The sequence below is a fragment of the Eremothecium cymbalariae genome, chromosome 4 (assembly GCF_000235365.1).
Source record: "Eremothecium cymbalariae DBVPG#7215 chromosome 4, complete sequence".
NCBI lineage: Eukaryota > Fungi > Ascomycota > Saccharomycetes > Saccharomycetales > Saccharomycetaceae > Eremothecium > Eremothecium cymbalariae.
The window spans coordinates 1,373,888-1,394,473 of NC_016452.1; the positions used below are offsets into that span (position 1 = coordinate 1,373,888).

The window sequence follows — 20,586 nt, forward strand, 5'->3', positions numbered from 1 at the left end:
CATCCTCGTCCTCTCTTCCGCAATACGGACACCATTTTTCTCGTTCTCGTTCGAGACTTCCTCGAGCATTTTTCAAATTTTCCTGCAGCTGCACATCACCAAATAGACCTGAAAGCGTCAGGTTTCAGAAACGGAAGCTTCCCCTCTCGTAAAGGCCTCTGCTAGGTCACTGGGGCCCTCTCTTCTCCACTCACGTGATCCCGCTGCCGTCGCTCCAAGCAACAGAGTGCCTTGCCCGCCCCCACCACCACCAAACCGGACGCTCCTTTGGAGCGTCCACCACCACCTCCCACCGTCTCCACCCTTCCCAACCATGACTGCCACGACTCCCTGACCTCCACCCAAAGTCCGAGTCCACCTGCCCCTGTGCTTCTTGTGTCCTCCTCCCTTAAGTAGTGCTGCTCCCGCTCCACACCCTCCACCCTACACAAACCCTACATACACACGCCACATACATATCCCACGCCCCAAACACAAACACCTATCTATCGCTATCTACAGCCATCCATTCATGCCACGGAACGACACCGCTCCATCGCTCCCACAGCCCGCACACGCCGCACTGCTCATCGCTACCCTGTCCTCTTCGACTCACCGCAGCCTGCCACCCACACCGTCCCGCATCCTCTCGCAGATCCGCAGACCACACACAAGTACAAACACAATGAACCTGCCCACTCCTGCTCCTCTCTCTTCCCTCCTTTCTTTTTACATTAAAATTTTTGCTAATACAAGATTAACCCACAACACCCAGCAGTACTAGTAGAGTAGGTGTGGTCAATCTGTCTTGGTCTGCATTTTTCTTTTGTTCCGGAATAGACTCGGTCTCCGCCTCGACGACAACAGCGAGATGAGCATCGTGATTTGAAACTGAACCTTGAAGAGTAACAGTTCTTTGGCGAAAAGGACAAGTATATATACACAGTGAAGTAGTTTACTCGAGGTTTGAAGCGGCTAGGAGGATAATGACGACGACTAAATCGGTACAAAGCAGTGCCAGGAACCCTTCGTCGTGGGATCCTCAGGATGATGTTCTCTTGCGCCATTTAAAAGAAGTCAAAAAGCTAGGGTGGAAGGAGATCTCACAGTACTTTCAGAATAGGACTCCTAATGCGTGTCAATTCAGGTGGAGACGGTTGAAGTCGGGGAATTTGAAGACGAATAACGCAGCGGCGCTGGGGCCTGTGCCCACAAGTGTTCCTGTTGGGACGGGTTCTCGCGCGGGCAGTGGGAACGGTGGGGTGGTTTCAGCGGAAAGAGAGCTGAGAGGAGTGAACGGGGGTGGTGAGGTTGAGGTGGTGAGAGACGGGGTGTGGGTTGCGAATGAGGAGGGGGGTGTGGTGAGTGGGGGGGCGGGGGTGTCTTTGGAGGTGGGTGGTGCCAAGAGTGTTGGGGGAGGCGGTAACAGCTCATCTGGGGCTTCGCAGCCGGCGGTTTTGGGCCAGGCTGGAGGTGGTTTAGGTCAGGTCGGGGGGGGCGGGCATGCGGGAGGGGTTTCTATGAAGGGCTCTAGCAGCGGGAAGTTTTTGAAACCTAGATCCTACTCTTTTAACTCTACGAATGTGTCTCCAGGCCAGAAGACCGGAGGTGGTGTCGATGCGTATGGTGTGGGGAAGATGCAGGATGAGGAGAAGATTGGGTTGATTCCGAAGATCGTGATACGTTCCAGACGTGGGTCTGTGGTACAGCAGTCGCAGCAGCAGCAACAGCAGCCGCAGCATCTACAGTCTTCAACTGCCGTGACGGCTTCACCTTCTGCTGTGGGATCGGCATCAAATAGTTTTGCTACTGCCTTTAATACTACCTACTCAAACTCCAAGGCAAGAAAGGACTCGTTTTCTTCAAGATCCAGGAGATCGTCTTTCCAAACAGATAACAGACGTTTGTCTATTTCGCAAGTCGTTGCGACTACCCCAACCAGGAGATCTTCTTTTGTGGCCGCTCCAACGTCCGTTAGTAGTCCTTTCCCGGCAAAGCGTGAAACTCTTAACATAAACAGAGAGTGTCCTGGTTCGAACTCAAGACGTGGCTCTACTACACAGGTCCATCGTGCTTCTTTGTCACATAGTTTCACGGATTTGCCTCGTTATATTTCGTTCCAGCCCCACCACAATGGCGGCCATACCATCGTTGGTACTACTATCACCGCGAATCTTTCGGTGCATAATAAACCTTGGTCTGTAGAAGAGGATAAATTACTCCAAGCTAGAGATGAAAGGCAGCTTTCTTTGGAGGAAATTTCAATTTTGTTGCCTCATAGGTCAGATCAAGAAATCCAGTGTAGAATAGATTCTATATCACCAATGGTGACTGCTTCTACAAACGATTCACCGCCTGGATCTCCGTTTAGAACTCGTGAACGGTCCTTCAACGATGATACTGCTATTGAGGAGGATGAGGATGACCATCATGACGAATTCAAAGACCATACGCCAGTTGATTATAACAATGCATCATCTAATTCGTCTAGTTTCTCGGTTAAGAAAGACCACCAATCACCCATTTTCTTTACGAAAAGTAAAGAAACCTCACCAACTACAAGTGATGGAACTACAAGATCTAACACTATTATTCCTCCCCAAAACGGTGATTCAGGAACTAAGATTTTGAATTTTGGTTCCCGTAACGTCCATTCAAACCCTGTCACTTCAAAGGCCAACTACGCTTCACCTGTGTCTACCAGTGAGGAATTTCAAAATATTATGATTCACCATAGTCATCATCACCCACAAGCTGCTGCCACTCCCTTACCAAGCCTGAACAGCATCTTTAAGAATGTATTATAGCCCGGTCCTTTCGCTTCTAACCCAACATCCAACTGTTACGACCTGATGAAAATACTTCACTCACTCAATTTTTAACAACAAAAAAATAACAACAAATAGAATGATAAATGTATTTATGGAAATGTATCATCATCTGTATTATTATTTGAGCTTGCTAATTGCAATTCAGATCATTAGAACCCTACTGTTTTGATTTTACGTATAAATCCCACCATACAAATTCTCATTCTATCTTTTAGCTCATATCAATCATGAAAGTAAAAACAGGAAGACAAAGCAAAACTCAGAATGATAATCAATACAGAGTAGTGGATTGTTATTTTTAGTAAATTTTTTTAAAAAAGGAAGATTATATTTGTTATTGCTGTTCTATACTTTAGGCATGTTTATATATACCCCAATTTCCATCTACACCGTTAGCCTACCTCCTTCATTGAATTATATATACATATCTTAGTAGTAGTTTTTACTTAAAGTTATGGGTTTCTGTTTTCTGCAACACGACATGCCGCTAATCAATATGAACAGTGGGATCAAGATCAAGACATCTACTGGGTGTCTCCTAAAAGACTTGCAAGCACAGCAATTAGTAACAGTATATATATATATATATATATATATATATATCGTCTACCACCTTGGTAAGTGCTGATAAATCGAACCACTATGATTATCACTAGTCGCGAGTGTAGCGTCACAGACCACTCAAAAATCCTCAAATTGTGTCTCAACCGTTCCGATTACGTAACACCCTCCTATTTGGTGCCGCATTCTCCATTGCGTCAACCCATTTTTCACCTGATTCATCCTCTTCAAATTCAACGTGACTAGAAACTGATCCTCTAATCGCTCTTAATCTACGATTCTGTTTCCTACTTGGTAGCATTCTTCTACGTATTCTTTCTTTTACTTCCTCTTCATAGTGTTCCACATCAACTTCGTAATCTTCAACTTCTTCTTCTTCTTCAGCTCTGCTATAATCATCATCGGCTGCGTCTTCAAGATTCCCGTCATCATACGAGTCAGTCTCAATATCTTGGAATGGAGGATCATCAGTTTCTTCTCCCACATCTGAGGATTCTACAGTTTGAGGAGTTTCAGATAATTCACTCGAGGCGACTCCTGGCTGCACCTTGTTATTTTTCCCATTGTGCTCTGCATGGTTTCCATTTGGCAATTTTGGATTTTCGTAGGCCAACTGCAATTTGATATCTTGACTCAAAATGATCTTGTCAATAGGATCAGAAAGTAACTGCTGTTCCATAATTTTGTTTCGGGACATCTCCTCCATCGGCCTGGGATCGAGTATATCGTCATGCATAAAGTTGACCAAAACGGATATGCTATTCTTGAATAAATCATTGCCATCATTTGCACCAACAGCACTTGTGTTCCTTTGGTTTCCTGTGGTTGTCTCGACCATTGTACCTACAGCGTTTATACCACACGAGGGTCCAAATATTAACGGTTTCCAAATAAGCTTTGCTGGGTCTAAGGTTAGGTATCCCTTCTTATCCCACTGTCTATTGGCTTCCTGGAATTTTTCCCAACTCTCAATTTTGATTGCATAACGGTATCTATTTTCAAAATTGTACTTGTAAAAACATCCAATCTGTTCCAATCCAAATATCACATCCGTAGGAGCCATCCCTGTTAAATTTGATATATCTTCCAATGAAATTTTAAAAACCTCTGAGTTACCCATAAATGGCCTTAATGAGCTCAAGGTCTTTATCATCTTTATTTTCCAATAATTTCTATAAGACAGCAGTCCTAGGTCGCTCAAAGGCTTTTCTGGGGTGCCCCATTTAAATTCCCTTCTTGATAACAGATAGGAAAAATCCATTAATAAATGCCCATACCCTAGCCTCTGATGCGTCGGTAACACCAATATACAACTCAAATTATAGTCCGTTGTGTTTAACTTTTCCTTTGAAAAATAGCCAACAATGTTAAATTTTAATGTTCCTTCGAGTTCCTCATTCTCTGTTAATACATAAAACACAAACGGCTCAACATCATAGTACAATGTTTTAGAATTCAAAAACAATTTAGCCAAAAGACACAAATTTTGACAATATATAACCTGTTCACGCCCATCAACCTCCCAAATGGATATTTTTCCATCTCTATAAATTTCATTTCCTGGTGGATGGGTCATAGTGCATTTTAACCTATGACGATAATAAACATACTTCGAATTCATGTACTTCAGGCATGAGTGACAAATGTATAGAATACGGTTCTTATTAAATTCTTCTGGATATGGTGCTCTATACCATGTCTCTATCTCATTATCATTAAAGTAAATATACTCAATTTTAGTTGTCTCTTCAACCCTCTGTTGACTACTCCTCGTACTTGCAGATGCCGGCTCATCCGTGAACGAAAGTAAAGTATTACCGTTAATCTTAGATGCAGAAGCACTCTGAAACAACAACTTTTGAAAGAACTGACGATCACGCACATTCGGCGTCGTCCTATGCGTAGAATAATCCTTCTTATGCGCAATGGCCCCACGATATGGATACGACTCATTATCCAACATATTCAAAAGATCCTCCGTCTCATATATCTCAAAATCATGATGCTGCTTAGAATACTGCACATCCCCCTTCGAATTCTTAATTATCCGCTCAAAGTTATAAACCTTCCTAGGATCGTACCGTATCTCGACCTTATGACGGCTACCATCCCGAAACCCAACATTCGGACTCAATTCATTCCACTCCTCAATACTCCCAGGAACACCCCTACCAACATCCCCTTTTTCCACCCCCCTCGTCTTTCGCAACCTGTAATCTATCCTCTGACCATCCTTTACCCTGTATGACCGTCGCCCGCCAGATCGCTTCGTGATTTCTTCCCGTCCATCACTCTCGATTATATCCTTAATCTTCAAACCATTGAGCAGCCTGCTCTTCCTACCCTTCTCCGAAGAATCAGCAACCATTAAAGACATCTCAAAGATCTCATCTAATCCACTCAAAACCTCTGCAAAATACCCATTAAACTCTCTAAACCAGTTACATTTAACTCTATTTGTCTTAAAATACTAAAATAACCACAGCATTCGACGCGCTGCAGGATTTTGATGTTGTCAGCAAATATCGTCAAATAAATCGTTTTAAACGGCACAAAATCCACAGCGAAATTTTTGAACAAAAATCCGAAATTTTCGATATTTTAACTATTAGGATACAACAGTTGATTACATACAGAATTCTATGGTACTAAAAAATTGGAAATATAATAATAATAATTCAGGTGATTTCATATACATGGTCGTACACTTCATTTGGAGGCTTCGTAGTGATCGTAGAAGGATAGAGCCGAATTATGTTAAAGTTGGTCTCTTGGGAATTTTTTTTGTCTTTTTTGTGTCTTAATACTTTTATAATAAGATTCATTTCTTGGTCATGGACTTTGGTTGGTTGTAGGAACAAAAAATACAGAATATGGGCATAAAAGGAATATGAATGCTATAGGAGGCTTCGGAGGCAGCGTTATTATAAAAAGAATTCTTTTTTTCTTTGTTTTATTCTTCTTTTGTATTTCATGTGGTGTTGATGTGTGGATGTTTGCACATATAAGTGAGGAGGAGGAGGATCAAAAACAGTATTCATAAATTCAGTTAGCATGGTCGATAATCATAATCATAGTTTTTTTTCTTTTCTTCGTAGAAAAACATGGTTATATCATTAATAGTAACATTCGTTATATGTGCATTAACCTCAGACATTTCTTTTGCCTAGATCCAAACCGCTGAGGCTTCTTGTCAAACCATCTTCCAAGGCATTGATGTCAGCGGTGTTTCCGGCTGAGGTTAGTTGGACGTAGTCGTGGATCGAATGCAACGAGTAGTTTGAGTGTACGCTTCCGTCGGTATTTTGGGGTACCAATGGGGCTGTTGAGTTGGAGGTGTTCCCGTTGTTTGCTGTAACATTAGCGTCAATGGGATGTAGTCCGGGTTGGAATCTTGCGTCATTATGCAATGCCGAGGCAGTTGGCTGCGCCAAAGTAGTCGGGTTGTATAGTAGATTGGAGATACGACTTGAAGAATTCGAGTTCATTGGGACTTGGTTTTGTGGTGGAGACACGCCGTGTTGTCTGAGTAGGGAAGAAGATGGAGTGTGTGATGCGGTGTATCCTGATGGTATTCTGTTTTGCAGCAAAGGATTGGTACCTTGTGGCCTCAAATGTTGCTGCTGTTGCTGGGCAACACTCAAATTTTCATAGGGCGATATGGGCTGCAAAAAGATTTCACCTGGAGATGGGGGCGGCTGTGGCTGCGAAGGAGATTGCTGTTGCTGCGAACCCTGGGAATGCTGGTGGTGGTGGTGCTGTACCTGCTGGTGGTGGTGGTGGTGGTGTCCCTGCTGTTTTTGTTGCGGTTGTTGCCGCTGCTGCTGAGCAGCAGCGGCAACCGTAGCCGCCGCATGCGCCTGTAATACACTGGTGTAAGATTGAGATCTCTGCAGTGAGCCTCCAGTAGAGCTGGCTTGTAGCGGCTGCATAATAGTCATCTGGCCCTGTTGTTGTAAGTGGGATTGTAACGCGACATGGTCAAGAGTCTTTCTTCTAATGATGATAAAACTTGGATCATAAACTTCAACCAATCCCAGAAAGGAGCACAAAACGTTTATTATGCGCTTCTGGCTCGCAGACAGACCAATTGGATACGCCAATTCATGGTACAACTTCTCTCTGTCCTTAAATAACAACAACTGTGAATAAATTTCCAAAATGTCAGGATCGTTGAAATCCAACTGCTGCGGAGGAAGCGGCAAGTTCATAATCGAGGGCAACGGCGCGTAGTAACGTTCCGTCACAGACACAGGTGCCTGCTGTTTCGAGACACTCATGGAATGGCTATTGTTCTGTGCAGAGAGAATCTGAGATGACATCGATGGAGAAGCAAGAGACTGAGCAGTAGAACCGTTGCCACCACTCTGCCCGTTGACAAAACTATTGAATAGCTGAGTATTGGAACTTCCACCCGCAATCACCGAAGAGGAAGAAATCTTGTTTATCGATTGTAACGACACATTGGATACAGACCTATGCTGCTCCTCCAACTGGCCCCGTTTCTCCCGTTTCTCCCGCTCGATCCGCTCTCTTTCTGCCTGCGGCAACATCTTCTTATACTCCACCCGCAACCTCCGACCACCGATTTCCTTCCCGTTCAAACTCTCCACCACCTGCGTGGTCTCCTCAGTAGTCGTAAAATTGGCAAAAGCCAACCCGCGGAAAACCCCATTATCAAAATGATAGTTGAAAGCATAAGGTAACGGCAAATCCATCTTCGCAATAACACCAAGCAACTGCTCCTTCTTAATCGCAAACGGAATATTCTTGATCACAATCGCCGTAGGAATCACATCTTCGCCCTGTAGCGGCACACCTGATCCTGAACTCCCACCACCATCCTCACCCTCTTCGCTTACTCCTTGCTCATCCTCATCATGATTTTTTTGCTCCTTACCACCAACGCTTGCAGCTGCGTCAACCACCCCCTGCACTAGACCAGCCTCCTCGTGAGCCACAGTACTGGCAGATAACATGATAAAAACTTTTCAAAAAAAATTCTATTATTACTATTACGATTATGATTATTATAACTTGTGATCTCTCTCTCTCGCTCTTTCTCCCTAGAACCAATATAAACTTAATGCTTCCTGGGATTCCTATCTTCCCAAAAGATTCTCTCAAAAACAGTTCCTGGAACCTTTCTTCTGCCTCCTCTCTTGTAAACGTGCTTCTTTTAATTCAAAAAAGCTTCTTTTTGTCGAATTATTGTCTAAATTTTAACCTTCTGGCTTCCTTAAAAAATTTGAATCGCTTATCGATCTAAAAACCAATTTAATTACAAAATAACACCAGATCTCTGGCCTCTGAAAACACTCGACACACGGCAACCTCCTGTCCCTCGAAGATATCGCTCCTGCGTGTTACAAAACAGAATTATCTTAGTATTATATATATAATATTCAAAGTTTTCCTTTGCGTTTTTTGACTGAAACCTACTTTTTTGGAATTTAAAAAACTTTTTTTTAATCAGTGGCAAAACGGGGATTATAAAGGAAGACAAACTTGTAAAGACGGTGTGGCCACTTGGGCTCTGGTCGAACAAAAACTTCTGGAAAAGCTGGTAACGGCGCAGTGGGGCAGCGGGACTGGTTGGCGTGGCAGCGCAATCCCTGCGAAAGTCGATATGTATCTATATATATATAGTAGTTTGGCGGACGTGCGATTGTTCGTGTGTATCAGCGAACTGCGACGTTTGTTTTTGCGCTTTTTAGTCTGCTAGCCGGCCGGGTAACAGTAGCGTTGCTTCCGCCTGCGCTAGGCAGCGCCCAGGCTAGGCAGCGCCTGCGCTGCCTAGCCTGGGCGGGGCGAGCCCCCTGCCTGGAAGGGAACTGGCAGCCAGAAGCTAAGCTGCCAGCGGGGCTCTTCTTTCTCCAAAGCAGCCCCTATGAACTGAACAGCTCACGGAAATTACATAAGCCGCCAGTTGCACTGCCGACAGAGCTTCCTTTTCTTTGCTGTGCAGTACTCCTTATCACTCTGTACCATTCTACATCCTCCCCCAGATAATCAGAGATACTGGTCAAGACATTGGACTCTTCTCCGCTGAGATAGGCGTTAAGAATTAGGTGTTCTTTATTTTTTGTTTTTACTTCCTTTTTGTTTTTTAAAGCAGATTTTCAAAAAGGGTTTTTCTTCGTTAAAATCTTTTGTTGAAGATTATTATTAACAGAGGAACAAGCATTCTAACAAAGGAGAAGGGACAGAACAGAAAAGGATGGCATCAACTGCAGTTCCTCCAGGGGGGCAGAAGACTTTACAAAAGAGAAAGGCAGCCCAGTCTGCTAAGGAGAAGCAATTGAAGCAAACGCCAGCTTCTACGAGACAGGCTGGGTTTGGGGGTTCATCTAATAGTATTTTGAAGTTATATACAGATGAGGCTAATGGGCTTAGAGTTGATCCTTTGGTTATTCTATTCTTAGCAGTTGGTTTCATATTTTCGGTTATTGCTTTACATGTGGTTGCCAAGATCTCCGGTAAGATCTTTTAGTAAAGAAAAAATAGTGAACTGGAAGACATGATATGATGATATTGGTTTAAAGTTTTCATATATATATTATAATAATATTGTGTTTTTGTTTTTGATTGTATGTTTGGAATTTTTTTATTTTTGACGTTAACAGAATTTCTATATATATAAGCATATATATGTGCTATCCATAGTTTTTCGTGCTTGTTATGTGATGTTCAGAGGTCTTGAAGAAGGATTGTGAGTACGTCGTTGAGGTGTTCTGGGAGACAGTGATGTTTTTCCAGTGAGTGTTCAGCGGGGTTTGCTGGAATGTAGTCCCACGAATACTGCATGGCGGATTTTGCGTGGTGTTGGATCCATAGGTTGGAGAAACGTTTACCTCTTACTTCAATCTCTACTTTTGGCCAAGATTTTTTTCCTACTATTACGCTTAGCGGGATGCCGAGTTGTTGGGATAGTTGTAGCCGGGTTCCTAATGTTGCTGAGGCACTGGTATCTATAAATGGGTCGAAGCGAAGTAAGTTCTTGACGGTTTTCACGTTTTCATCATCTTGTGCATAGTTAAGGGAGATTTTGTATGGCGCGATGGTGCTCGGCCAGCACAGACCGAGATGGTCTTTGGATACCTGTGCAACAGCGGCCAGTAATCTGCTAATACCAATTCCGTAACTTCCCATTTCTATGGTTACTTTATCATTATTTGTGGATCTTATAGTTGCATTTAATGGTTCGCTATACCGACGACCTAGATAAAACGTATGGCAAAGCTCAATGCTCTTACTGGCCTTTAGAGTCCCTTTACCACACTCTCCACACAATTCCCCTTCTTCTGCATCGACGAGAGTGTAGCCATTTAATTGTGAAAAATTATTCTTTAGATATTGCTTCAATGGGAATTCTGGGAGGTTGCAACGAGGACTTAACCTAGTATCCATTACTCTGACGATGGACGAAAATATCGGGTCTTCATTTTGTTTTAAGAAGATCTCTATGACTTTGTCGTTGGGAACATTTTTTAGCGATCTATCTATATCGTTTTCTAGGGCATCTAACGCTAGGTTCCAATTGAATATACGCTTGGCTGGATAGTAGAAGCAAATTAATACATCGTGTTCCTGGTTGAGAGCATATCTGACGTTCACATCACTAGCCATCTGCGCTGATTCTATTGGCATGCTGCTGCATTTTTCAATATTTGAAACATGTGCACATGAATCGCATGTGTAGAGAACATCCTCTCCACCATCGCTAAGATAATGGTATTCTTTGGACATCTCCCCGCCCATATTTGCACAGTCCGCCACTGCGCTGACAAACGGTAATCTGAATTCCTTTAATATACCTGAATAAATATCATTCATCTTATGAAACGTCTTAATCGCATCTGATGAATCTAAGTGGAATGAATATGCATCTTTCATTAAAAATTCTCTCCCTCGTAATAACCCTCCTCTGGGTCTTAGCTCATCTCTGTATTTCCTTGTGATCTGATACACTATAAGCGGTAGATCTTTATACGACTGCAGATAACCCTTCATCAACCAAGTCATTTCTTCTTCACATGTTGGTGAAAGACAAAATGAGGCTCCTTTGCCATCCTTCAATTTAAACAATTCGTGATTATTCCAACGATCAGTTCGTTCCCACAGCAATTTCGATGATAACGTACTAAGTTGAACCTCATGTGCACCACTCTCCTCCATCTTTTTACGGACAACATCTTCCACATTCCTTAACGTACGAAGGCCTAAGGGCAACCAATGTACCAATCCTGCATGGCTTTGCTTTATATAGCCCAATTCTTGAAGGAGGTCATGTGTCGTGCCATTTCTTAACACTTCCGATGATATCTTCTTGGAAGGCGTGAACAACGTCCTACGCAAAACGTTCATTGTTCATGTACTAGCCCACTGTTGTCGTTTAGTCAAAACCTTTATCAACCCCATATGCTTGGTGTACCTAGCATACCGTACCTTTTACATAACATTATCGAACATTAATGGAGAACAGTACGGCAGTTTTTAAAAATAAAAAAACCTCGTGATCAAAATTACCCGAACTAAAAAGACACAATATAAACCAGAATAGCTCATAATTATGATTTAGTTGAAATTTAGTGAGTGGTTTATGCAATTTGCATATGAGAAAGGTTTGTACCGAATTTACGTATTGTTGATCACGTGTATATAAATATTTAACGTGCACATAAATCGACGTTAATTCAGATCGGTAACCACCGGTTCAGCGCCGAAAAGTTACAATGAATTTTCCATGATATTGAGATGACTCAACTTGTAAGTAATAGTTGGGACACAGAATTCAGATGAGAATGAATGAATTATCTGGATTTTAAAGTTATAAAGATAGTCACTCGTTTGCTCAAAGACTGTAACTTTTAGATACAATGAATCTAAGGACAGTTGTTATGGACAGGAAGCTAGCCATAAAAAAACTTAGCTTTTATCCTGGATCACCTCTGGTTCGATACTATAGCCCAAAGCTGTCCACTAACTTGCAAAACCTCCATGGAAAATTAAGAACCGATGAACTTTTAGCTGATAAAACACCCGATTATGTTCGGTTAATATTACGTTCCAATGTGTACGATATTATTAATGAGTCACCAATTTCTAGATCAGAATTTTTGTCTTCTCGTCTGAATACTGACGTGCAATTGAAGAGGGAGGATTTGCTGCCGGTATTTTCTTTCAAGCTACGTGGTGCATATAATATGATATCCCATTTGGATGATGTTCAGAAGAAATGTGGGGTAATTGCGTGTTCAGCGGGTAATCATGCCCAGGGTGTTGCATATTCTGCCAAACATCTCGGTATTCCTGCTACTATCGTAATGCCCGTTTCTACACCTTCTATTAAATACCAGAACGTCTCTAGGCTAGGTGCTGAGGTTGTGCTCTATGGTGATAATTTCGATGCCGCTAAAGTGGAATGTTCAAGGTTATCCGAGGAAAAGGGTCTCTATGATATTCCACCATTTGACCATCCGTATGTCATCGCTGGCCAGGGAACTATAGCCATGGAAATACTGAAGCAAATTCAAAATAGCTCAAAGATTGGTGCAGTCTTCTGTGCAGTTGGAGGTGGCGGATTGATAGCCGGCGTGGGAGCTTATATAAAGCGAGCGGCGCCACACATTAAAGTTATCGGTGTAGAAACATATGATGCAGCGACGTTGCATACATCTATGCAGAATAACGCTCGTACCACATTATCCCAGGTTGGAGGTTTTGCTGATGGAACGTCTGTTCGTTTAATTGGAGAGGAAAGCTTTCGTGTTGCACGAGAAGTGGTTGATGAAGTTATACTAGTTAACACTGATGAAATTTGTGCTGCTATTAAGGATATATTTGAAGACACCAGAGCTGTAGTTGAACCATCCGGTGCGCTTGCCGTTGCAGGCATGAAGAAGTATGTGAATGAAATACATCCAGAAATAGATCATTCTGAAAAGACGTACGTTCCTGTGCTTTCTGGTGCTAACATGAATTTTGACCGTCTACGATTCGTAAGCGAACGTGCTGTGTTGGGTGAGGGTAAAGAAGTCTTCATGTTGATCACTCTTCCAAATATTCCAGGATCGTTCAAGAGATTACATAAAGTTATACATCCACGATCAGTTACCGAGTTTTCCTATCGGTGCAATGAATACCACCACGATTCCGAAACTGACATCCCCAAAGCCTACATATATACCTCGTTTACGGTCACAAATAGAAAGGAAGAAATTAAACAGGTCATAAAAGAGCTAACCGCTATTGGGTTTGAAGCTGCTGATATCTCTGAAAATGAACTGGCAAAGTCCCACGGTAGATACCTAGTAGGCGGTGCTTCAAAAGTACCAAATGAAAGAATCATAGCCTTCGAATTCCCCGAAAAACCGAATGCACTAGCCAATTTCCTAGCAGGCTTGAGCAACTCTTGGAACTTAACTTTATTCCATTACAGAAACCATGGCTCTGACGTTGGTAAGGTATTGGCTGGCATTTCGGTCCCTCCAAACGAAAATTTAACCTTCCACAAGTTCCTAGACAACTTGGGCTACAATTATAAAGAAGAAACTGACAATGTAATCTACCAAAAGTTTCTAAGGTACTAATAACTAAGAAAATATATTTTTCTATTTCCAATATTTCAAAGAATTATATTATATTTTAGTTTATTTTATTTTACCAGATATCTTTCACCGTGATTAAAATGACATCTCTGTCATCTCTAAAAAATTCCGTTTTAGTCTCCGAAAAGAATACGTACCAGCAAGACAAAAGACAAATCCAGTAGCAACAACACCAATTGCAACTATAAAACTGCTCTTCCGCCTCTAGCATGTCATGAATCTTCTAATACCTAGATCTTTTTTTACCTTTAACTGCTGCTTCTCTAAATAAGAACAGCTCTTGCGATTTTAGCGACTTTTTTCCCGTTAGGAAAAATGTAAACACAAAACCGTTTGTCTTTGAACAAAGGATATAATAGTAAATTTGAAAAAGTATATGTATCTTAAATAAGTATGGGATGCTTTTGTTCTGCTTATGGATAGTTTTCTATGGGTATTGGTAATACAATTAAAGCCTCCCATTTTGTCTATCTAACTAGCTAAAAGAATAGGGAATAGAAAGAGTTTTGCATTTTGGACATCCTGGGGTGTTGGTGAAATCTGTGAACGATAGAGCAACGATCTTTTCGATAGGCGTACAAAAAAGGCTAATACAGAGTTCTGTGGATATTAAGAAAGGAGGTCCGAGTAACAGTGGCCATTACAAAGCTTTGATTTAAGTATTTGGGTTGGAGACTTTTCTGTGCCAATAATCCAGAACCAGGTTGAGTTGAAAATTGTAATAGAGGGTTTAAAGTCTGGTGCATATATATACACTTCCATTTGGTTTTCTACACTGCTATTTTGTTCGTTACGTCGCTTTTTTTGGTTGTTACTAGAATGTCATTTCGCAGTATAAACATCGTGGGGGTGCCTGTATCTCCAATTGTCTCACCCATGATGATGCCCCTAGATGATCAGAAACAACTTGTTGCACCGCCTTTGTTGAAGTTAGATGATACTATGTCTGCACCAGTTATGTATACTGCATCGTTGTCAAATTTGACTAGGCTTTCGCAGAGGATAAATGATAATAACCAAAATTGTAAAATGCAGAGTGCAAGAAATCAACAAGCAGCACCAGTGGCTAGGTTAAGATCCACATCGCCAATACGGACATCGATTATTAATCGCATTCCAAAGATGTTGAAGAATGATTATATAATGAGCCCAACACCTTTATGGCGAGATCAAGTAATGAAGACAAAGAATTCTATCCGAGGGAATGATACTGGATCTCCTGTGATGACTGTTGCTTCGGTTTTGAAATCGACGAGTATGGCTTCAAATTCTAGGGAGCCAAAGGTTCCTCTAGCGGAACCTTCTCCTCCTATGCTTCAAAATGTATCTTCCTCTGCTCCTGCACATCAAATTATTTATGCACCGAAACGAAGGAGTTCCAAAACATCTAAAGCACACTTGCGAGAGCTGTCTGTTGTTAGTTGTTTGAGCGGCAAGACGGTTTGTGAGGGGGACAGTACACCTCTGAATGCACATATACCACAATCAGTACCGGGACATTCATATAGGTTTCCTTCCGTATCGTCAGTATCATCTACATCAACAAACAATCTGATATTTTCTCCCGATGAAAGTGGATTCATGTTATCTGGTAATGGAAATAGGGACAGTATGGCGTCTGGAACAGTTGATGACAGCCTTTGGATGGAATACCAAGACGAATTACACCACAACCGCCGCATGTCCACAGACTTGGAAATGAGAAACGAAAATACAAAGGCAAACATTGAAGCAGAAAAGGTGGAACTGCGTATTAAGTGGTTGGAACTGCAAATTGCGGAATTAAAATTACAAAACGACAAATTAAAACATACGATGGAACATTCTGCAATTCAAGACAAGCTACTATTGGATGCTCTACATGACGCTCGCCAGGTGCACTTCGGAGATATGAATGACACTACGGAAAAGAAGTTGAAAGTCCTGGAAAAGAAAGTCCTGGACTATAGGCGCACAATCCATAAACTAACCACTGCAAACGGCAATGCGTTCCCAAGACGCAAAGTTGCCTTACTAGATGACGAACAGCTCAATGCTATTGCCGATGATCAAATAACAAAACCCACTCATCTAGCGGGTAATGAAATTAACGACCACATTAATGACTCTATCCAGACTTATAACAATTCCAAATCTCGAATCGATGATGACGAAGAAACTTCAGAAACAGTAATACCACGAGGGAGAACAAAAAAGTCTCGATTACGAAGCCGAGGTTTGAAGTTAAATTTATCTTTTAACGTTGGATCATCATAATACTTCTTGTACTAATTTTTTTTCCTTTCTGGTATTGTCTCCAACCCCATCTCAATAGCATAGAGAGGGGTATATTACTCGAAGTTAACGGAGTTGCAATTTTACACACCATTTCACTACCAAAAGAACTTTATATTAAAAGTTTTAATTTTTTATTTTTAATTGACTTCGAGCTCGAATTCAGATTCGACTTTCTGTTTTTTAATGGCTTACACGGGAAACACCTCTTCCTTATCATCAAACCATATGCATGTTGATGATTAAACCAGAAACTGGTAGACATTCTTAGGGCTTAAAATGAATAGTCTACACTTACATGAAAAAGCCAATGACACACACATAATAAAGAAAAGGCAACTCAAACTGTAACAATTAGAAAAAACGTCCCACAAATCTTATCATATAGTTTTTCTTACTGCCTATATATCTTTTTAAAGGAATATAGAAAGGCATCGATTAATGCTAAACGCATTTTATCATATTTTTATATTTATAATCCTAAATAATTATACCCACCTAAGCACTGCCTCTGAACATTATAAGTCACCATAATAAAGAACCAACAAGGCACAATACAGAATACACCAGTATGTGGATTGGATTCCGTTTCATTAACCTCTTATCACTAACAATGTTCTTTCGATGAGTAGTCATCCATACACCTCATTCATTTCCTTGTTCTTCCTAACATCTAAAATAGTCAACATGGGAAAAAAATTGGAGCTAAAATTTAAGAAATAAATGCCACTCGGAAAATGAGTTGATGTTGTTTCTTTCTACAACATAAATTGAATATAAACCGATTTGTATATCAAGTATACTCTATTTATTAGTGATCTGAGGGGTTTGTATAAGTGTTGAGTAAAAGGATTGCACCGGAATTTATTAGACGTCTAGCGTGGGTCAATTTCAGTTAAAGCTTTAAGCAATATGTCAACTAGCAAGCCAAGACCTAAACCCTGGGAAGCTAACAGTATAAGTTTCCCGAATAATAGTGCAGGCACTATTGAGGATACCAACAGTTTATCTATGACTGGAGCTGCATCCAGTGGGTCTAAATCTTCCGAATATGCAAATATTCCGGATCTTCCATCTAAACCTGTGGCTTTAAACGATGAGTCTGGTTTTAAAAATTCCACATCACCACATATGCTTAATAACTCGTCGTATGGGGGGAACATGTATGGTTCTGGTGGTATGTATGGTAGTTCTATGTATGGAGGAGGTTATGGGTCGATGTATGGCGGTGGTTTTGGTTCTATGTACGGGGGTGGGTATGGTGGTGGGATGTATGGGAATGGTTATGGCGGTGGGATGTATGGAATGGGGGGTAATGTTGGGAACAATGGTGGTATTGCCGAATCTACACAAGCTACATTTCATTTGATTGAAAATCTGATTGGTGCGGTTACTGGATTTGCGCAAATGCTGGAAGCAACGTATATGGCAACGCACAATTCGTTTCTGACTATGATATCAGTAGCAGAGCAATTCCAATATGCGAAGGAAATGTTAGGTTCTTTCCTAGGCATATTTGCAATTATGAAGTTTTTAAAGAGAATGCTGTATAGGGTGACAGGTGGTAAGATGGGGATAGCACCAAAGAAACAACTAGCGGGGGGTGTAGGTGACAACAAGTTGCTAGAGGAATTTGAGCATTTTAAATCAGGAAAGAATGGTACGAATATGGTAGGTGTTAAGAAACCTAAAAAAATGTCTTTACGCCCTTTGCTGTTGTTTTTAGCAGCTGTCTTTGGATTCCCTTGGTTGTTAAATAAGTTTATTACTAAGCTGCAGGAAATGCAAAATGTGAGGCGTATTGCCGGTGGTCCTGCACAACACCAACTTCAAGGAATTGATCTCAACAATTTGGAGTTTGCAAGAGCTGTTTATGATTTTACTCCTGAAAATCCACGCATAGAATGTTCGCTGAAGAAGGGTGATTTAATGGCTATTATTTCCAAGTTGGATCCTACTGGGAACGAATCACAATGGTGGAAAGTTAGAACGAAGAAAGGCGAAGTTGGCTATATTCCAAGCAATTACATCGAGCTTATTAGAAGACAAAGAGAGATCGAGCCAATACCCGATGCTATTTCTCCGGTATCTCCAACCTTACCTACTGCATGAATTTCAAGCAATATGAGCGTGTATTTATTCTAGTTATGTACGCATATAGTGGGCATTATCCATGACTGAATTAACGCCCATCAAATCCCGTCAAATAGTTGTATATATTGGTGACGAGTTGTTGGGTTCGTCTAGATAAACCTAGCAGTTTTTGGAGTTTGTTTTCTGTCGATAATTTATTAATGGGAAGTTGATATATCTCGAATTCTTTCTCCCGACGTTACTTATTTAAATTGCAGGCAGAATTTACGTGGAAAACAATAAAACACTAGTTTCAGGAAAATAGGAACAATTATGACATTCTAGCCGAGTTCGACGCATTATATACACGTTAGCAGTATAGCATCCAATATTCCTTCCCCGCGAAACTCCACTGGTATTTTTATACAGAGAATAAGATCAATAATCATTGAATATAATGTTCAAGTCAAATGCTAAGTTAACCTAATCTACCACCAGACTACTTACATAAAGTCGCCATCATCGAAATCACCGTAATCAGCATTGTCTAGAGCAAATTCCTGATCCTTCTTAAATGCGCCACCTAAATTGGGTCTAGCTGTCTTAGCTTTCTTCTTACCTGCACCTCCAGTAGCAGTCCCACCTTTAACTTTAGACAACCGAGCCTGCCTTTCTTGTTTTTCTTTCTCTCTGATCAACAAGTTCAAAGTAGCCACACTCTGCTTAATGGACTCAATCGACAATGGCTTAGCGACATCCCTGATCAAATCTATGGCCAATGCACTTGAATAATTCAACTGAGACTTCTTTGCCACTCCCGTAATAGCACTAGACAAAGCCTTCCTCAACTCTTGATAATCGGCCTTCGTCTCTAACTCAACAAAAAGTGGGTGTGTTTCAAAAGGAGTCTGTTTCGTAAAACCTGCTGGCTTACTCAATGATTCCTCCAAATCTTGCTCTTTACGCAGAGCCCGTGCCCGAGGATGCTCTTCCGCAACTCCAAGCCCTCCAAATAAGTCTGCAGCATTATTCAAATCGGAATCCAGCTCGGCCTTCCTTAATAACTCCTTACGGGTCTTCTCATCAAGAGTGTCTATATCCAACAAAACCTTGTCTACAGACTTTCGCTCCTTATTAACAGTTACCGCCTTCTTTTTAGGCTTACTAACTTCTTTTTCCTCAGCATCCCAAGACTCTAACAACGCTTCTTCACCATCATCTCTAAAATCATCATCCCAAGATTCAACAATCGGTTGGTCCTTTGCAACGTCAGGTACTTCAAACTCATTGTCGTCCCAAGACATTTCTGCTTCCTAAGATCAATAATATCGGGCCTTCCCAAATCAAATTGGATACCTGTTGAATCCGCCCCAGAAGCTATTATGTCAACAACTTTGAATGCAAAGGTATTTCAAAAAGGTTAATGATTATAATAATTCAACTTTCACCCACCATACCATATCGCCAGGACTTTTCAAAGAAAATTGAAATTTGCTTACTATCCGGGTAACACTGACGACGTATATTTTTATCGACGATAAATATTTCGTTTATAATGATGTTTGATTCTCCTGAAGCGGGCGGACAACGGAGATAGGTATATATACATAACAGATATATATCTACATAAAATATACGAGAGTATTCTGGGCGTTCTTACTTCTTTGCGAATTGATTAGTCGAACTCTATACCTTTTGAAGTGCTAATCGCAACAAATAACCGATGACTGGTGAACACAAAGTTATAACTGGACGTGGTGGGGCAGGAAATGTGGCTATCCTGAAAGAAGCACCTTCTCCGAAACTCGTACCACAGGGATCGCAAACACCAGTACTATTGCAACCAGTCTATTCTACTGGAAGAGGCGGAGTGGGGAATATGCGGCAGAATGTGGATCCCAAGTTGACCAGGAAAGCTCAAGATGTTGATGGGGACAATGGAGTGCAGAATAATGAGGATGTAATCAGTTCCGGTTCGCTAACCAAGATTAAGTCTATGCAATCAGAGAGGACAGGGGGTAGTGGTACTCCAAAGTCATATTCTATCGGTCGCGGTGGAGCAGGTAATATCTTAAGTCCTTCTAATTCAATGCGTAAGAAGGATAGTAAGAGGCCGGACATGTTTGCGAAGTTGAAGAAGAAGCTTTTTGGTTAATGCTAGTTGTATTTGGTTTTTTATACGTTCTAAAACAGGGTGAATGATGAGTTTTTAATGAAAAAAATACTTGACTAATGGTTGCATGAATACAAGGTTTGTT

The 20,586-nt window shown here is 41.3% G+C and overlaps 10 protein-coding genes across 10 annotated transcripts; 6 read left to right on the plus strand and 4 right to left on the minus strand.

Annotated features, from left to right (window-relative positions):
- Window positions 1-965: 965 nt before the first annotated feature.
- On the plus strand, window positions 966-2,786 carry Ecym_4703 (SANT/Myb-like DNA-binding domain-containing protein; the record flags this gene model as incomplete). The annotated part of the gene is made up of 1 exon (XM_003646492.1): window positions 966-2,786. The coding sequence occupies one exon, from the start codon at window positions 966-968 to the stop codon at window positions 2,784-2,786; it is 1,821 nt and encodes a 606-aa protein (XP_003646540.1).
- A 727-nt stretch (window positions 2,787-3,513) lies between these two features.
- Window positions 3,514-5,748, minus strand: SAS3 (histone acetyltransferase; the record flags this gene model as incomplete). Its single annotated transcript, XM_003646493.1, has 1 exon — window positions 3,514-5,748. The coding sequence occupies one exon, from the start codon at window positions 5,746-5,748 to the stop codon at window positions 3,514-3,516; it is 2,235 nt and encodes a 744-aa protein (XP_003646541.1).
- A 772-nt stretch (window positions 5,749-6,520) lies between these two features.
- On the minus strand, window positions 6,521-8,350 carry PIN4 (Pin4p; the record flags this gene model as incomplete). The annotated part of the gene is made up of 1 exon (XM_003646494.1): window positions 6,521-8,350. The coding sequence occupies one exon, from the start codon at window positions 8,348-8,350 to the stop codon at window positions 6,521-6,523; it is 1,830 nt and encodes a 609-aa protein (XP_003646542.1).
- Window positions 8,351-9,591: 1,241 nt separating this feature from the next.
- On the plus strand, window positions 9,592-9,864 carry SBH1 (Arf family guanine nucleotide exchange factor SBH1; the record flags this gene model as incomplete). Its single annotated transcript, XM_003646495.1, has 1 exon — window positions 9,592-9,864. One exon carries the CDS (start codon window positions 9,592-9,594, stop codon window positions 9,862-9,864), a length of 273 nt encoding a protein of 90 aa, XP_003646543.1.
- A 197-nt stretch (window positions 9,865-10,061) lies between these two features.
- Window positions 10,062-11,738, minus strand: AIM10 (putative proline--tRNA ligase AIM10; the record flags this gene model as incomplete). The annotated part of the gene is made up of 1 exon (XM_003646496.1): window positions 10,062-11,738. One exon carries the CDS (start codon window positions 11,736-11,738, stop codon window positions 10,062-10,064), a length of 1,677 nt encoding a protein of 558 aa, XP_003646544.1.
- Window positions 11,739-12,250: 512 nt separating this feature from the next.
- On the plus strand, window positions 12,251-13,963 carry ILV1 (threonine ammonia-lyase ILV1; the record flags this gene model as incomplete). Its single annotated transcript, XM_003646497.1, has 1 exon — window positions 12,251-13,963. The coding sequence occupies one exon, from the start codon at window positions 12,251-12,253 to the stop codon at window positions 13,961-13,963; it is 1,713 nt and encodes a 570-aa protein (XP_003646545.1).
- An 837-nt stretch (window positions 13,964-14,800) lies between these two features.
- MMR1 (Mmr1p) lies at window positions 14,801-16,237 on the plus strand (the record flags this gene model as incomplete). The annotated part of the gene is made up of 1 exon (XM_003646498.1): window positions 14,801-16,237. The coding sequence occupies one exon, from the start codon at window positions 14,801-14,803 to the stop codon at window positions 16,235-16,237; it is 1,437 nt and encodes a 478-aa protein (XP_003646546.1).
- Window positions 16,238-17,167: 930 nt separating this feature from the next.
- On the plus strand, window positions 17,168-18,367 carry PEX13 (peroxin PEX13; the record flags this gene model as incomplete). The annotated part of the gene is made up of 1 exon (XM_003646499.1): window positions 17,168-18,367. The coding sequence occupies one exon, from the start codon at window positions 17,168-17,170 to the stop codon at window positions 18,365-18,367; it is 1,200 nt and encodes a 399-aa protein (XP_003646547.1).
- A 464-nt stretch (window positions 18,368-18,831) lies between these two features.
- On the minus strand, window positions 18,832-19,632 carry HCR1 (translation initiation factor eIF3 core subunit j; the record flags this gene model as incomplete). Its single annotated transcript, XM_003646500.1, has 1 exon — window positions 18,832-19,632. The coding sequence occupies one exon, from the start codon at window positions 19,630-19,632 to the stop codon at window positions 18,832-18,834; it is 801 nt and encodes a 266-aa protein (XP_003646548.1).
- A 419-nt stretch (window positions 19,633-20,051) lies between these two features.
- On the plus strand, window positions 20,052-20,483 carry PAR32 (Par32p; the record flags this gene model as incomplete). Its single annotated transcript, XM_003646501.1, has 1 exon — window positions 20,052-20,483. The coding sequence occupies one exon, from the start codon at window positions 20,052-20,054 to the stop codon at window positions 20,481-20,483; it is 432 nt and encodes a 143-aa protein (XP_003646549.1).
- Between the last annotated feature and the right edge of the window lie 103 nt (window positions 20,484-20,586).